Raw genomic sequence first — 17,811 nt, 5'->3', positions numbered from 1 at the left:
GATGATTCATTACTTACCTTTCATGGAGCACTGAACGAATGGATCGACTAACTTCTAGTAGATTCTTCCGCGCCTATTATCCAAAATTATATTTTTATATTAATTTTAATTCAAAATTAAATCTAAACAAATTCCAACTCAAAACCTCACTTAGAATCGACTCTTTCCTAAACTCGATCAAAATCATTAGATGAGACCTCCTACTACGCTAATCCTAGAGGAATAACTTTAGAGAGAGAGGAATCCATCAAGAGAGAGAAATATCCTAGAGAGAGAAAATTCTAGAGAGAGAAAGTCCAATTTCAGAGAGAAAAAGTCAGAGTTCAGACTGAAAAGAAGAGAGAGAAACTCTCTCTCTCATCAATTTCAATTTTTTTTTATTTATTTACTTACTTACTTATTTGTTCATATATATATATATAAATATATATATATATATATATTTTATTATTATTATTATTATTTTCTTTTCTTTTCTTTTCTTTTCTTTTTTCTTTTCTTTTTCTTCTTTTTCTTTTTCTTCTTTTTTCTTCTTTTTCTTTCCTTTTTCTTCTTTTTCTTCTTTTCTTTTCTTTTTCTTTTCTTTTCTTTTTCTTTTTCTTCTTCTTCTCGGTTCTTCCCGCATCGGAACAGGGGACCGGCGTCCCCTCGGCCTTGACTGGCCGTTCGGGCCATGGCCGCCGCGGCGGAGGCCGGCGGCCGACGGGAATCACTCCCCCGGTCACGGAGGAGGGTGGCCGGCGATCAATTTTCGATCGCCGGCGCCGAAGATTTCAAGGAAAATAAGCCAAAAAATAGAGTTTGTTCCCGACCAAAAATCGGCGACGCTCGTCGCCGGCCACCGCGCACAAACGCACGGGGGAAAGAAAAAGGAAGGGAGGAAAAAGTGAAGGACTTACCACGACCTCCTGGGACCTCGTCGGAGAGAAAACACGGCGAGGAACCAACTGCGCCCGCGGCTCTTCTTCGGGAAAATCGGAGAGAAAGAGGGGACGAAAAGATCGATGAATCGATTCTAAAGAGAGGGGGTCTTCTTATAGGAATTCCTAGGACTCCGAGGGGTCTTAGGAGTTCGATCTTTGCTCGGATTTCGCCGGAGAAGGAGACTCCTATCGGGAGTCTTCTTCCCGGTTTAGAATTCCTCTATTTTTTTTTTTTTTTTTGGGCTATAACATTCTTCACCCCTAAAAAGAAATTTCGTCCTCGAAATTTTTCATACCTGTCATCATTGTATTGGAAGCCTGTGGATTCTGTTGAGTAAGCGCATAAACTCTTCCCTGGGTTTTAGAAATCTTTCCGCCATCCTTATGTTGTCCTTCATGAGTTCTTTTGCCAGCTTGATTTTCAGTATTTAGTGGGCAGCTAGCAATTTTATGATCTTTCTGACCACATTTGAAACAAGCACCGGTATTCCAATAGCAATCTTTGTCTGCATGATTTTTGCCACATCTGGAGCACGGCTCACCATCAATCTGTTGAGTCTTATTGTCTATTGTTCCCTTGGCTGATCTTTTGATGTTTTTATTATTCTGCCCTTGTATATCATTTGATCTTGCTCTCTTTCTTTGCCTTCTTTCTCTTTCCATGCGTTCTGCATTGACTTCCCTTTCAATTATCAGTGCTTTGTTTACCACATCTGCATAAGTTGTCAATTCATATGGAACCACTTGTTTTCGAATCTCAGTTCTCAGTCCCATCTCAAACTTGTGAACACGTTCTTGCTCACCATCCACTAATCTCGGAGCAAATTTGGCTAACTCTGTAAATTTTGCTTCATATTCAGTCACACTCATACCCTTTTGCTTCAAATAAATAAACTCTTGCTCTTTCTGGATCCTTATACTCCGAGGAAAATACTGATCATAGAATGCAATCCGAAACCTTTCCCAGGTAAGTATTTCGCCGTCTTGTTCATGCTTGCGCTGTAGTCGCCGACACCAGTTGTATGCTTCTCCTTGTAGTAAATAAGCTGCATATCGAATCTTTTCTTCATCAAGACACTCTTGGACAGCGAAAGCCTTCTCCATCTCCATTATCCAGTTATCAGCCTCCAAAGGTTCGGTAGTTCCCTTGAAAGCTGGAGGAGCAAGCTTTTTAAATTCTGAAATGTTGTTCCGTTGTACTGGTTGCTCTCCATGTTGTGGTGGTGGATGCTGATGTTGTTGTATATCTCGTTGTATCTGTTGTTGTTCAAACATTTGCTGCTGTATTTGTTGTTGCGCTTGTACCATCCTGATTAGGGTCTGCATTAACTGAGCCATATCTGGTTCTTGACATGCTCTCGAAGTACTCCCATTAGGATCTACAACTCCCTCCTCCTGAGGGGTACCACTGGTCAGATGGAGAGTGCTACCATCCCGTGGTTGTGATGTCTCTCTTGCAATTCCTTGAGTAGTTCTTGTCATTCTACGGGGAGGCATGGTAACCTTGTGGTAGTAAAACCTTATTAGATTCATTGATCTATTTGTTAGGATGGGTTTATTATGATTCTCATACTCTAACGTCCCAATATTCCTAATGTCTACCCACCTACACTCATATATGTTAAATTCTATGTGTCATAATTTATCCACTTATGCTCTGATACCATATTAATTGTCACGCCCCCGACCCGAGATTGTGAAATCGAGGGTCGCGGCAACCGCCGCACACTCATGAAGAACTCTCTCCATAAGCATGCAAGGCATCTCATCACGATATCAATGCATCGCAGCGGAATAAATTCAAATAATTATTATTCAATTTTAATTCAAGTAATTAAATCAAATGTTCTTACATCCAATAAATTTTTTTTTTAAAACAATTAAAACAATAGATCTAAGTTCAATTAAGTGTTGACAATGCTAATCTCGCCTCTAAAAGCTCTGTCCCAATATTTCTTCCCACGCTCGAAATTAATTATCTGAATCTGAAAAATAGAAAGAAAGGTAATGAGCTAGACAGCCCAGTAAGTAACAAATATCTCAACCAGATATTTCAGATATTATATAATTTTCAAAAATAATGCTGCAATTAAAACATAAAAATATATTTCATGCTGATTTAATGCAGATCCAATATTTCCAAATATTCACATATAATATATTCATAAATCCGATTCGATTCAAAAACACTCGTAACTCAAAAGCCTTGACTATGACCAACGTTTAACCCCCATTGGCGGGGTCCACAGAATACCAGCGCACAACCCCCACTGGCAGGGTCCAGAAATACCAGCGCACAACCCCCACTGGTAGGGTCTACAAATACCAGCGCACAACCCCCACTGACAGGGTCCACAAAGTACCAACGTATAATCCCCATTGGCGGGGCCCACTGAAACATAGTTAGGCTGAGAGCATAAATCCGATCTGTATCAAAACACTTAGTACCACAATATATATTATAATCTTTCACTAAACATGTGCATAAATCGATATACCATAACATTTCAAAAGCACTTTTCTTTCAAAACATAATTTCATAAATCATGCATAATTTCAGAGAATAATTATTTATTTTCAGAATAAATATGGAATATCTCGAGAAGATGATTCATTACTTACCTTTCACGGAGCACTGAACGAATGGATCGACTAACTTCTAGTAGATTCTTCCGCGCCTATTATCCAAAATTATATTTTTACATTAATTTTAATTCAAAATTAAATCTAAACAAATCCCAACTCAAAACCTCACTTAGAATCGACTCTTTCCTAAACTCGATCAAAATCATTAGATGAGACCTCCTACTACGCTAATCCTAGAGGAATAACTTTAGAGAGAGAGGAATCCATCAAGAGAGAGAAATATCTTAGAGAGAGAAAATTCTAGAGAGAGAAAGTAGAGAGAGAAAGTCCAATTTCAGAGAGAAAAAGTCAGAGTTCAGACTGAAAAGAAGAGAGAGAAGAGAGAGAAACTCTCTCTCTCATCAATTTTAATTTTTCTTTTTTATTTATTTATTTATTTATTTATTTACTTACTTACTTATTTGTTCATATATATATATATAAATATATATATATATATATTTTATTATTATTATTATTATTTTCTTTTCTTTTCTTTTCTTTTTTTTTTTCTTTTCTTTTTCTTCTTTTTCTTTTTCTTCTTTTTTCTTCTTTTTCTTTCCTTTTTCTTCTTTTTCTTCTTTTCTTTTCTTTTTCTTTTCTTTTCTTTTTCTTTTTCTTCTTCTTCTCGGTTCTTCCCGCATCGGAACAGGGGACCGACGTCCCCTCGGCCTTGACCGGCCGTTCGGGCCACGGCCGCCGCGGCGGAGGCCGGCGGCCGACGGGAATCACTCCCCCGGTCACGGAGGAGGGTGGCCGGCGATCAATTTTCGATCGCCGGCGCTGGAGATTTCAAGGAAAATAAGCCAAAAAACAGAGTTTGTTCCCGACCAAAAATCGGCGACGCTCGTCGCCGGCCACCGCGCACAAACGCACGGGGGAAAGAGGAAGGAAGGGAGGAAAAAGTGAAGGACTTACCACGACCTCCTGGGACCTCATCGGAGAGAAAACACGGCGAGGAACCAACTGCGCCCGCGGCTCTTCTTCGGGAAAATCGGAGAGAAAGAGGGGACGAAAAGATCGATGAATCGATTCTAAAGAGAGGGGGTCTTCTTATAGGAATTCCTAGGACTCCGAGGGGTCTTAGGAGTTCGATCTTTGCTCGGATTTCGCCGGAGAAGGAGACTCCTATCGGGAGTCTTCTTCCCGGTTTAGAATTCCTCTGTTTTTTTTTTTTTTTTTTTTTTTTTTGGACTATAACAGATACAATCCAATCTACAATGCCATTCACCTCCCGAAATACGTACGAACAAGCATCATAGTACAATGACGAAAGAATCTCCAGATGTCATGAAGTAATGGATAAATATCTAGATGCTTCAACTCATCCAGATCCATCCAATGACAGTGGCAGAGTCGTCCTCAATGAATATCCTCTTCGCTCGAAGCTTATACCTCGTGCGGATAATGCTTGCCCAAGCAATACGAAGCTCCGCTCTAGGAATAGACGGCTCGAAGAGTTGAGGCCCCTACAGGCAAAAGTTTGGCATTCATACTCCGAATGATGTAGTCCGTACCACTCTTACAATTCTTAATACTGCCGTCAAAATTGACTTAACCAAATCCCGAATGTTGGGGCTCCTAGAAAATAGCAGGATGTTTCTTTAAAAACAACATATACCGTGCTTGAAGGCACACGGAGAGAGAGGTGGGAACAGGTACCTCAGCCTCAGGAGGAATCCCCCCCCTAAAGAAATGGTAGAGCAAGGAAAGAGAGAAAAAGGAGGGGGGTTTATGTTAACTATGCTCGGAGCATTGGGAGGATGGTCTGGGCAATTGTGCTACGCTATGATAATCCACCAAAGAAATTCTTTATACACTACTTTTGTGAAAAAAAATAAACACAGCTTCATCGGATTGAGCCACGTAGCATAATTAATAAGGAAGCAAACATTTAATACAGTTTTTTTTCTTAATTTTTTTTCTAATCAAAATATATTTTCTCTCATTTTACTCTATTTTGCTCAGTCAGGATGTCATAGATAATAACAAAGTGTCATAATAATGGTATGACATTCTGTTGCATCCTATGACATCCTGTTGCATTCTGTACAATTATCAGAATACTATAAAATCTAACATGACGTCATAATAATATTATCATATCCTATTACAATCCTATGACATCCTATTGTATCCTATATATAATTATTGGAATATCATAAAAACTAAAAAGATGTCATAATAATATTATGACATTTTGTTGCCATCCTTTGACATCATGTTGCATCATATAAATAATTGTCGGGATATCATAAAAACTTACAGGATGTCATAATAATATTATGACATTATGTTGCAATCCTATGTCATCCATCTTATAGACAATTATAGGGATGTTATAAAAACTAAGAGGACATTATAATTTGCATCCTATAAATAATTATTGGAATATCATAAAAATTAATAAAATATTATAATAATTAAATAATTATCAAAATATCATAAAAACTAACAGGATGTCATAATATTATTATGACATCCTATTACAATTCTATGATATTCTATTACATCCTATGAAAAAGCAATAAGATATCATAACATTAGGAAAAGATATTTTGGTTAGAAAAATTTAAGAAAAAAAAAGATAAGCTGCATTAAATGCATATACTCTTATTAATTGCGCTACGTGGAGCAATCTGGTGAAGCAGTGTATTTTTTCTTCACTGAACATGAAGGATAAAAAATTACTCCAAAAGCAATTTGCACCAACAATATGGCCTGTGCTTTTTTTTTTTTTTTTTCATATCTTATCGTATTTTTATAAATATTATTTTTTCAAACTTCTTAATTACACATTAATCTCTATGATCTTTTCCATTGTGCATATTAGTCCTTTTGCCAACTCAACATTACCTCAGTACTTGTTTCGGACCTGGCCAAAGCATGCCAATAATGAGTTGGGTAAGAGTTCAAATTTAGACCCATGAGAAATCAACTAATTATCAAATCTATTTCTATTGGCATACAATATTAGTTTTATTGATATATCCTTCAATTGTTAAAATTTTGATATATCAATATTTTATATGGATAGTGTTGTGATTTTAATAATGTGGAGGGCACCAATAGTCCCACATCGGTTGTAAATCAAAGAAGACTCGAGATTATAAAGAAGAGATTAACCTTTTCATGTGAGGTAACTTTTAAAGAAAAAAATCGTGAGGCCATGGATCAGAGCAGACTATACTTCACATATCGGGCCGAGCTTATGTCCACAATAATAGCATGCCAAGTAGCCTTGATTGAAAGATTCTGTTGTGATTCTAATAATATGGAGGATACTAATAGTCCCACATCGGTTGTGAGTCAAAGAAGACTCATATTTATAAAGAGAGGATCATCCTTCCCATATGAGGTATTTTTTAAAGAGCAAAATCGTGAGGCCTATAAGCCAGAGCGAATAATACCTTACGTGTCGAATCGAGTCTTTGTCCATAATAGATAGTACAAAAAAAATACACCTTAGTTTTTCTGTGTTATCCAAAATCTTAACTGATCTCAATGCACAATACTTAGACATGCATATGATTCTTTTTTTAACTACTCTAGAGTAAGATCAAAACCAGATCAGATATAGATCGTTATCCATATTCAAATTTATTTTATTTAATGAATACAAATATAGATATGAATATTATTCAGATATAAAAATTTATATTTATATTTGTTTTAAACAAATACGGATATAATTCAAATACTAAAAGTATGGATATAAGTTGAATAATTAAACTCTATAACTATAAAATTAAAGATATTATTAAATAGATAATAAATCAAGTTGATATTATATTTATATGATTGTATATTTTTTAAAAAATTAATAAGTGCTATATAAAATTATGTAGGATTGTAAGTACATTTGGATATGGATCGGATGGTAGTGTATCCACATCAATATATATTTTTCTTTGATGAATATGGATATAGATATGGATGTTACTCGGATTCTCAAGTCTCTATCTATATTCGGATGAATTTGAATACAAAAATAGATCAGACAGATATTATCTATACCACTTTCATCTCTACTCGGAAGCTACCTGAGATCACAACTATATGCACCCATGTTAAGGATCATCATATCTAATTTTCATCAAGTTCTAACTTCTAACAAATGATAACCAATCTGGTTATAAATTAATGTCCATATGACACGTCGTCTAGTTGTGCATATAAAAAAAAAAGAGTAATACAATGGGGCATCGATTTTGTGTACATATTACTTCTTCTATTATATATATATATATATATATAACTTGTGAGAATTGGTGTGACGTATGGATGAATTTTGAATATTAATTACCAAGCTAGGGTTTGTAGGTCAAAAATCTTCCCATATGCAACTAAGGATGCCTTGAGTAATTTCATGTTTTTGTCATAACCATTCTCCCACATTGAAAGCTAGATAATTGACCTACATTAATTCTTTATGATATATTGTTGCTCTCCTCATCATTATGTAATTTATCCCTTTACATCACCTAATTAATCTCCTTATCAATTTGTCAAAAGTGACTTCGTTGATATGGAATCCTCCCAAGAGAGAAGAAAAACACCTTATTAAGGAAGTTTACTATAGCCCATGGTCTAACTAGGGATGCAAATGGGTTGAGTTGATTTGTGACCCGACACAACCCCAGCCCAAATATACTTGACCCAGTTAGAATTTGAAGACCCTTTAGATTGGATCGAGTTCAAAAATTGAACCCGATCTAGATTCTAGGTTAAATCTGAATTTTGTATTTTTCAACTTGACTCGACCTAAAAATTAGGGTCAAATGAGTCTTTTGTCTTTGACTCTAAATATCTTTTTCAATTTTTTATATGAATTCTTAAACAAACTAATTTACCTTTTTTGTATAATCTTAGCAACTACATCTCATCCCGCCTACCTTTACTTTACTATATTTAAATATTCAAATTCATTATTTATTTTGATGCATTCTTAATTATAATGCCTCAACTGTATCAATATATATATTTTAAAATTGAACCATAGTTTATAAACTTAAGAATGATCAATTACTTTGATAAAACTAAAAATTTTTAAATGAAAATTCAAGTTTAATTGGTTCTTTTTCACTTTATTTAATATTTTTTGTATTTTTATGTAGAATTATTATTATATCTCAATTATAAAAGAATAAGTAAAAATTTGATACAAATTGTAGTCTCAGTTAGACCAACTCTGGATCTAAACCCAAATATTTTGGGTTGGGTCAGGATCATAATTGACCCTAAAATCGATTAGAATGATTTACTAAGTCCCAGTTTTTTCCATAGATCTAACCCAACCTAACTTACTTAGCTAATGGGTTAGGTTAGGTCCAAAATCATAACCCAATATGAAATTGAGTAATGTTGGAGCTAACCATAGTTTGATCTGATCCATTTGTAACTATGATTTCAACATAATTTATTATAAATAACCTTTAGTAATTCATAAGTATAATTTGTTAATTCACACATATAATTTGTTAATGATATGATTAAATGTGAGTTTATGATGAGAAAAAAGAGGGCAGAGTATTTTGGAGATTTCAACAAGTATGATAAAAAAATTGATGCTCGTTGCACCAACACAAAACCGTAGCCATCGTTTATGGCCCGATTGAGACATCTGAGGATGGAGATAACAGAAGAAACATTAGGGGTAAAACATAAGAAAAATCAACGTAAATAAAGGAAAGATGGAAAAAATTAAAAGATAATATCTTTCCCCACCTAGATTAATCATTTCTTTTTCTTTTTCTTTTCGCTTCTTTTTTTTTAAAATTTTATTTTTTTTCGAAGGTATTTGGGGAAGAAGATCGGAGTGGCTTTTTAGGTTTCGGTTGGAAGTTTTCTCTCAAGCATATTGGATTTTGTGCACGTTATGGCAGTGTGAGTTTGTCAAGTGAGGTTTTGAGGGCTTAATATTGTTAGAAGCATGATTTATTTTAAGGTTTGAAGATTTTTGATGGAAAATTTTTTTTTTTACTTACAAAAATTTTAAATTCTGCTCTATGATAATATAAATATGAATGAGGGAGAATCCGGCAGATATATCAATTTTGAATGAGATAGATTTGGATCTGATTAATTTTGTAATCGGATTTGGACGGGTTGGATGATAAAATTTAACGGATCCGGATATGGGTAGGGCAAATTTTGCGGCTACCCTGATGCCCTACCCGTTGCCCTCTTTGATGGCCCCGATACTGGTTCATAAACAAAACTGGGACGAACGTTGCTCACCATTTGGAGTTCATGATGTACCCTTACGGCCTCCACTCCATTATCTGGCCTAGGGCTTATCGGAATCCCGAGTGAAACCTCGAGGGATGGCGCTCTCCTCTCCTCCCCCACAAACCCCTCTCCGAGATCAATTTTTTCCTCGAAAGTTTCGCATTTCCACCATCTCCTCGCAGCATGAGCAGACGAGCGGCGGCGATCGTTCTTTCCCAATCGCCGGCCCTCTTCGCATCCCTCCGAACCAATCACTGCTTCCGGCCGATGCAATCGTGGATTTTCCACCTCAATCCGTTCAGAAAACCTTGCATTTCTTTCTTCAGCAGCGGCAGTAGCTGTTCTTCCCCTGATGACGATTTGAGTGGTTTGATCGACCCCGACTTCTCCCCTCCATGGAATGGAGAGTACCGGGATCGAGACGACCGCCGGGGGGCCTCGGTATCGCCAAAAGACTTCGCCTTTTTACAAGAGGCAATCGCAGAACGTGATGCTCTCCCTGGAAATACTCTCGATTCGGGTAAGTTCTCTGAGGAGGCCGTTTTGATTGCCAAGGCAGTTAGGACTAGTGGAGGTGTCTTCAGTGACAAAACTGAGAAGTTTTTGAGGCAATTCAGAGGGAAGTTGGATGAATCGCTGGTGATCGGGGTGCTAAGACTTGTTAAAGTTCCTGAATTGGGTGTCAAGTTCTTCGTCTGGGCTGGTCGACAGATCGGGTATAGCCACACAGGTCCGACGTATGATGCACTAATAGAAATTTTAGGTTTCGATAAGAAGAGTAGAGTTCCTCAACATTTTCTCAAGGAAATTGGAGAGGATGATAGAGAAGTGCTTGGTAGATTGCTTAATGTATTGGTTCGGAAGTGTTGCCGCAATGGGTTTTGGAATGAGGCACTGGAGGAGCTTGGGAGGCTTAAGGACTTTGGCTACAGACCATCAAAAGTGACTTATAATGCTTTGATTCAGGTTCTTCTGAGTGCTGACCGATTAGATTCAGCTTTTTTAGTTCATAGGGAGATGTCAGATTCTGGCTTTTCTGTGGATCGTTTCACTATGGGTTGCTTTGCGCATTCGTTATGCAAAGCTGGGAGGTGGGTGGAAGCTCTTAATATCATAGACCAGGAAGATTTCACACTTGACACTGTTTTATGCACCCAAATGATAAGTGGGTTGTTGGAAGCTTCTCTTTTTGAAGAAGCGATGTCTTTTCTTCATAGGATGCGATCCAACTCTTGCATCCCAAATGTTGTGACGTATAGGACACTGCTTTCAGGCTTTCTGAGGAAGAAGCAACTTGGGTGGTGTAAGAGAATTATTAATATGATGATCACAGAGGGTTGCAATCCGAATCCATCATTGTTTAATTCACTGGTACATGCATATTGCAACTCAGGGGACTACACTTATGCATATAAGCTGTTAAAAAAGATGAATGCTTGTGGTTGCCGACCGGGTTATGTGACATATAATATCTTTATTGGAGGGATTTGTGGGAATGAGGAACTACCGAGTTCTGAGCTGATGGACTTGGCAGAAAAAGCTTATGAGGAAATGCTGGGTGCTGGATTCGTACTTAACAAGATAAATGTCAGTAACTTTGCGCGGTGCCTTTGCGGCATGGAAAAATTTGACAAGGCTTTTGGGGTTATAAAGGAGATGATGAAGAAGGGTTTTGTACCTGATACTAGCACATATTCAAAGGTGATTGGTCTTCTCTGTCAGGCTTATAAGGTGGAAAAAGCTTTTCTTTTATTTCAGGAAATGAAAATGAATGGTATAGTTGCTGATGTTTATACATATACTATTTTGATTGATAGTTTCTGTAAGGTTGGTCTCATTCAACAGGCTCGGTGTTGGTTTAATGAAATGAAGAGAGATGGTTGCACTCCAAATGTGGTGACTTATACTGCCCTTATACATGCTTACCTGAAAGCTAAGCGACTCTCTGAGGCAAATGAGCTTTTTGAGAGTATGCTTAGCATGGGATGTCATCCAAATGTTGTCACGTACACTGCTTTAATTGATGGCTTTTGCAAGGCCGGCGAGATTGATAAGGCTTGTCACATATATTCTAAAATGAGAGGTAATTGTGAGGATCCAGATATCAAGACATCCACTGAAGGTGATAGTGCTGAAGTCGCAGAGCCAAATGTTATTACATATGGTGCATTGGTAGATGGCTTGTGCAAAGCTCATAAAATAGCCGAGGCTCGTGATTTATTGGATGCAATGTCTTCTGCTGGTTGTGAGCCAAATCATGTTGTCTATGATGCTCTAATTGATGGTTTATGCAAGGCTGGGAGGCTTGATGAAGCACAAGAGATGTTTGTAAGAATGTCTGAGCGTGGTTTTTCTCCTGATGTGTACACATACAGCTCCTTGATCGACAGGTTGTTTAAAGATAGAAGACTTGATCTTGCATTGAAGGTTCTTTCGAAAATGCTAGAGAATTCTTGTACTCCAAATGTCATCACTTATACTGAGATGATTGATGGGCTCTGTAAAGCTGGTAAAACTGAAGAGGCTCGTAAGCTTCTGACAATGATGGAAGAGAAAGGTTGTAATCCAAATGTCGTCACCTATACTGCCTTAATAGATGGATTTGGTAAAGCAGCTAAAGTTGAAATGTGCCTGAAACTTTTTAGTGAAATGAGCAAAAAGGGCTGTTCTCCAAATTTCGTTACATATAGAGTATTGTTAAACCATTGTTGTGCTGCTGGCCTGTTAGACAAGGCCCATGAACTTCTAGAGGAGATGAAACAGACTTACTGGCCAAGACATATAGCAGATTATTGCAATGTAATTCAAGGATTCAGCAGGAAGTTTATCATTTCACTTGGTCTTTTAGAAGAAATGGCAGAATATAGTTCGGTGCCAATTGCTCCTGCTTATAGCATACTCATTGAGAGTTACTGTAGAGCTGGCAGGCTGGAGACAGCCCTTGAATTGCACAACGAGTTCAGAGGCATGTCATCATGTTCAACCATTGGCAACCAGAATATGTATTGTTCTTTAATTGAGGCTCTTTGTTTAGCATCTAAGGTTGAGAAAGCGTTCGAACTATATAGTGAGATGACAAGGAGAGGCCATATTCCAGAATTAACCGTTCTCTTTTGCCTCATCAAAGGACTCCTCAGAGTGAATAAGTGGAATGAAGCTCTTCAACTTTGTTATAGCATATACCACATGGTCAGTCTCGCTTTCTCCTAATATCTCTAAATTCTTTACATCTCTCTCTCCCTCTCCCTCTCTCTCTCTTTCTCTCAAGTTTGATGATGCATATAACCTTGTTTCCTTGTTTTATTTCTCTGACTCTGAGTGCTTACATCTCCCTTTGCAATTTGGTGGGTGTTACCGTTTGTGGATCTCTTTGGTAGATAGCAAAACATATCTGCATAGAGAACTTTACTTTAATAAACTAAAATTTCAGGACCTATGAATTTACCGCAAAGGTATTTTTCTTTTAGCAAACACTTATGAGATTTTTTTTCCCCCTTAATGTTAACCTTTCGGGGACATACCTGATGATATAATAGCACTCCTATTAATATTCTGATTTGGATTCAACTCTTCTTTCGGGGACATACCTAAAGCCATATTATGTTGCATGAAAATCTGGATGATCGACATTCTAGAAAGCTAAAATTGTACTGGCTATTGAAAGAAGTCTCTCACATTATGAAGGTTTGAACTGGCTCTTGAAATCCAGTATGTTAATTAAAAAAGCTAACATTGTATGTTGATGGGAATTTTTACCTGTGATTGCAGACACATGAGCTGGGTCTTAAATTTCTTGTGATTTGACATATATCATGATATAGGAGATAAGGTGTAGAACCTTGTGTTTGTATCTAAGGAGACAATTGGAGAGCAATGTGAACTGAACAATGGTGTATGGAGTTGCTTTTTTTTTTTTTTTTTGGCATTAACCTTACATTGACTTCATCACTCGTGATACATGTACAACGAGCATAATTCAAATTTTAGGTAGGTCATGCAGAGAGTAGTATGTTTCATAACTTGCTCTAGCATTATTAAGGACAAATTTTTGATACATATGTGTGGACTAGCCAAATAGAGACAGAGTTATTATTGTCATTATTATCTATGAATTTGTTGGATGCAATCCCGCACTGATATACAGTTTCATGTTGACAGCTTAAAAGTCAGTATAATTTTGACAACATGGTGAAATGAAGATACTATGATTTTGTATAATACTTGATGAAATTTCTGCCATATGTTGGAATTTGAAGATAATATTGATTTGCTAACTATGTGGATATGTCACAGCAAATTTATTGCAATTCTGGTTATGGCATTAAAAACTATTGTGATGTACATATTTTGATGGCTACAAAACTAATAAGGATTATACTTTGAAAACATTTGGATTCATCCTAAACAGCATCAGTTTTGAACTACAGGTTTTGTCCACAGCGCTCAAGCATTGATGAGTGAAACATTTAATTGGACTTAGTGGAGCATTTTGTTATTTGTAACAAGTTTGCATTGTTTGATTCAAGGGCAATGCCTGATAAAATACATAATGCTGGTATTTTTAACACTTGCCGTTCTAAGTTCTCACTTCCCATCTACAGGATCTATAGGGAGGGGGACACGATAAAATAGAGCAATTTCATATCATCAGTGGAGTGTGGGAGTACTTCTAGCTGTTTTTGTAATATTAAGTGTCAAATTTGGTGAATCAAATCTTGTCAGAAATTAGGAATTTGGCTCTGAAAGAAGTTATGTAGTCATTTAGTGCTCGTTCTGTGATTCAGTTAAGTGTGTGAAGAGCAAGAAGAAATCTTAGACTAGCAAGCGTCATTGATAGAATAAAAACTTATAGGAAATATAATGGTTTGTATTTTCAAATTCTCATATGAAGTGGCAGCTGATATAGCTGGAATCATGTGTGGAAGGGTCTTTGTTGGCTTTGGTTTATCCTCCTTAATGCAGTAGAATGATAGAATGGCAGACACTCTTCTGGTCAACCACCAAGTAGCAAAAATTAAGAAAACTTGCCCCTAGACTGTAAGACCAGTGACAGACCATGGGCTCAGTACAGTTGGGTCTAGAGTCCCGACTGAGAATCTCCGACTGGCCATGATGGAACAGTTCAGGGGCTATAGCCTGTAATTCAAATATCCTTTGTCCCTGTTGGAAAGTATCCAGAGGAATATTTGAAATAATTGGCAGGAACCAAGAAGTGATGTATGGTTGATAATGGGTGGAACCTAGTGAGAGAAATTTGTAGAAGTGCAAAAAGAAAAGTTATACCGAGTTAGAGTTATGATCTCATTTTTTGTTGTATGAGAAGATGGAAATTGGTACTTCAGCAACATGATGAATTGCTCATCTCTGCTGCTGCCATCAAATTTTTTTTTCTTGAAGTAATGACTTTTCTTTTTTCAATCTATTGTAGTTATCCAAGTCGTAACCTAGAAGAACAAGTCATAACTGCGATATTATATGATCAAATCCTGGAGTCCTCTTGTGCTAATTTTTCCGAACAATTTTTTTTTTTTTTTCTATACGAGTTTAATTGGAAAATTCCTGGATCATTCTGAAAAGCTAAGTTGCCCACAATGTTTTTAAACTTAAGTGATGTTCCATAATATCCTTGAGTACCACAATGTAGATGATTAGACCCCATGCACTTGATTCATGGACAGATATTTTACATAAATTCGCATGCAAGTACTTTCTAAAAAGTGACATTAGTGAGCTTCTACATTGTTGGTTTACTTTTCTAACTGCATTCTCTCTCAAGTTTGACATGCTTTTATTAATTCAGTTCTTCAAAGGGATTTTTGCTTAAAGGTGTATGGTATTTATATAAAAAGTGGTGGATGGTTGATTAGTCATCTAGTTGATGTTCCTCCACATGCATGTCTGATATGCTCTTGTGCGCTTGTTAGCTTTGTATTACTCCTGTAGAGTGTAACCTGTAATTGTTGATGTTTCATTATCTTTTACCTTTTGAAACAGGGTATACACTGGTACAGTCAAGAAGGCTTTGACAGGAGCTAGATATTCATTTTTATTTTTCAAGCTTTCTCCTTAAGTTGATGATTCATTGTCTCCCCTTGCATCCTTATGTCTATGTCGTGATCAAGCACTACAATTTTCTACGAGCATCAGTTCATTGAGAAGGTCCTGATAATTGAGAATTGACCAGCTAAGAGCTTCGAGTGTTTATGGCATACCAGAAGGGACCCATGGAGATGACTGCTACTTTCCCATAAAATGGTACTCATTTTTTGCTTCTTACATTTATCTCTCAAAGCTGTGTTGTCTCCCATAAAATGGTTCTACTAATGCCTTAAAATATGCTCATGTTGCCAGACTCTGCTTGTGTTGTTTGAACAAACACAGTTGTTGTACTAAATAGGCAATGGTAACTGATTGAGCATGGTGAGCTCCCCATCTCCCTCCCCCCCAAAAACCCTTCTTTTTTCCATATGCCCAATTAAATTGATAAATAACTTTTTCTTTGTCTTTTGTCAGCTAATCTGGATAAGATTCTTGGATAATCTCTGCAAGTAGTTTGTGAGGGGACCTTTAGTTGTCATGGTCTGTAATCTGGGCTTCTTTCGGTTATCTCAGATTCTGGTGCAGACGTGTCTCTAAATGCATTGCTGGGGTACCTTTTGCTGCAGCCCCTTCCAAGACTCACATTCTCTAATAACTTATTCCCAACAACAGATTTTTTTTTTGCACATTTGTGATTCTTTTAAATCCAACAGAGAAGGAATGTTGATGGAACTAGCCAAGATGTCCATCTCAGTAAATATTTAAGTCAAGCTTGAACTTGTTGCAAGAAGTCTGAACTCTGGATCTCTCATGTCTTTTGCCTTCTTTGTTCTATAATTATTAACAGGGAGGTGCATATCTATGTAGCCCAAGGAAAGAAGTCATAATACCATCTGAAAAAGGTTCAGGTGCTTTTAGTGCAGTTATATGATTTTGACGTGGGTGTTGATATGACTAGACCATATGATTCATGTATACGCTTGGTTTACATATTGGAATACAGTTTAAAGATACAGATCTAATGAACTCACATTTTTGTTGCGATTTTGTTTTATTTATATATTTGCTTATCTGCGGGCATCCAATCAGCAACCATTAATAGTCGAATTTTTGAATTTAATCACTTACACCTGATTCTTTTGTATTTCTTTTTAAGTTCCATATCTTTTGTTTCAGATATCTATTTACCATCTTAACCACATTACTTATTGAGGCAACAGGATAATAAATTATGTTCTGTCTCAAAGATTTGGAATGCAGGTTCGGGTTTGCTTTGAGTGGAGAATTTGCCTTACTACTTCAACAGGTGGCCTAAGGATTTTTAATTTTTCCAGAAACACTATGTATGCAGTTTTTTGGCAATAATGGTGGTAAACATGCACTAATGTGCCACCTTCATCTATTTTTGGTCAAAGGTCTCATGTCTCGGCCAAGATGTCAATTTATAGTGGTACTGGGATATCATATAATTGACATGCTGCCCTCCGGGGCCTGATCCATGCCTAGCTAAAACACAACACCTTGTAAAACTGATGATTTATCCTTATTTTTCCAGGATACTATGCTTCGTGCATCATCTCTCTTTGAGCCGATTCGGAGGAATTTATTCATGGATTATCTTGTGTGGGCATCCATCCAGGCCAAACCGATGTATCTTGGCTGAAATTTCCTAACAATGTTAAATTAATTTTTAATTATTAAGTACTCAAATCAATCCCTTCCAATGCTATATTCGCTGAAGTAATTATATATCAGTTCCTATTATCCGCCTAGATGCTGGAATTTCTTGAATCTTCCTAACTTTTGCCAGCTTCCAATTTCCTGAATCTTCCTAACTCATCTTATTCAGATGAGTAAGATCTCAGGTTTAAAAACCTTGCTTTTGGGTCCTGATCCAGGTTAAAACGATTGGATGGCTATTAAGGTCCGGATTTGAGAATTTTTTTTTTTTTTATAGAATCTATAGTTGTTAGAGTTGCATAATGGTCCAAAA

General features: G+C 36.8%; 1 protein-coding gene across 2 annotated transcripts; it reads left to right on the top strand.

Annotated features, from left to right (window-relative positions):
- Positions 1–9,771: 9,771 nt before the first annotated feature.
- LOC105051420 (uncharacterized) lies at positions 9,772–16,860 on the top strand. Of its 2 annotated transcripts, XM_073243226.1 has the most exons (5): positions 9,772–12,969; positions 13,360–13,463; positions 15,774–16,034; positions 16,131–16,199; positions 16,293–16,860. In XM_073243226.1, exons 1-2 carry the CDS (start codon positions 9,963–9,965, stop codon positions 13,368–13,370), a joined length of 3,018 nt encoding a protein of 1,005 aa, XP_073099327.1. In that variant the 5' UTR covers positions 9,772–9,962; the 3' UTR covers positions 13,371–13,463; positions 15,774–16,034; positions 16,131–16,199; positions 16,293–16,860. The 2 variants fall into 2 exon arrangements, with proteins under 2 accessions (XP_073099327.1, XP_010930166.1); XM_010931864.4 differs by lacking the exon at positions 13,360–13,463 and having other exon boundaries at positions 9,772–12,968.
- Positions 16,861–17,811: the final 951 nt, after the last annotated feature.

This window comes from Elaeis guineensis, chromosome 9, assembly GCF_000442705.2.
Source record: "Elaeis guineensis isolate ETL-2024a chromosome 9, EG11, whole genome shotgun sequence".
NCBI classification, from domain to species: Eukaryota; Viridiplantae; Streptophyta; class Magnoliopsida; order Arecales; family Arecaceae; genus Elaeis; species Elaeis guineensis.
This window is presented reverse-complemented; position numbering and strand designations above follow the sequence as displayed.

Excerpts from the sequence above, each read along its gene's own strand:
- LOC105051420 (XM_010931864.4), top strand. The coding sequence starts at position 9,963 with ATGAGCAGACGAGCGGCGGCGATCGTTCTTTCCCAATCGCCGGCCCTC. Across the intron at positions 12,969-15,773 it reads GTTATAGCATATACCACATG|GGTATACACTGGTACAGTCA; the intron begins GTCAGTCTCGCT and ends CTTTTGAAACAG.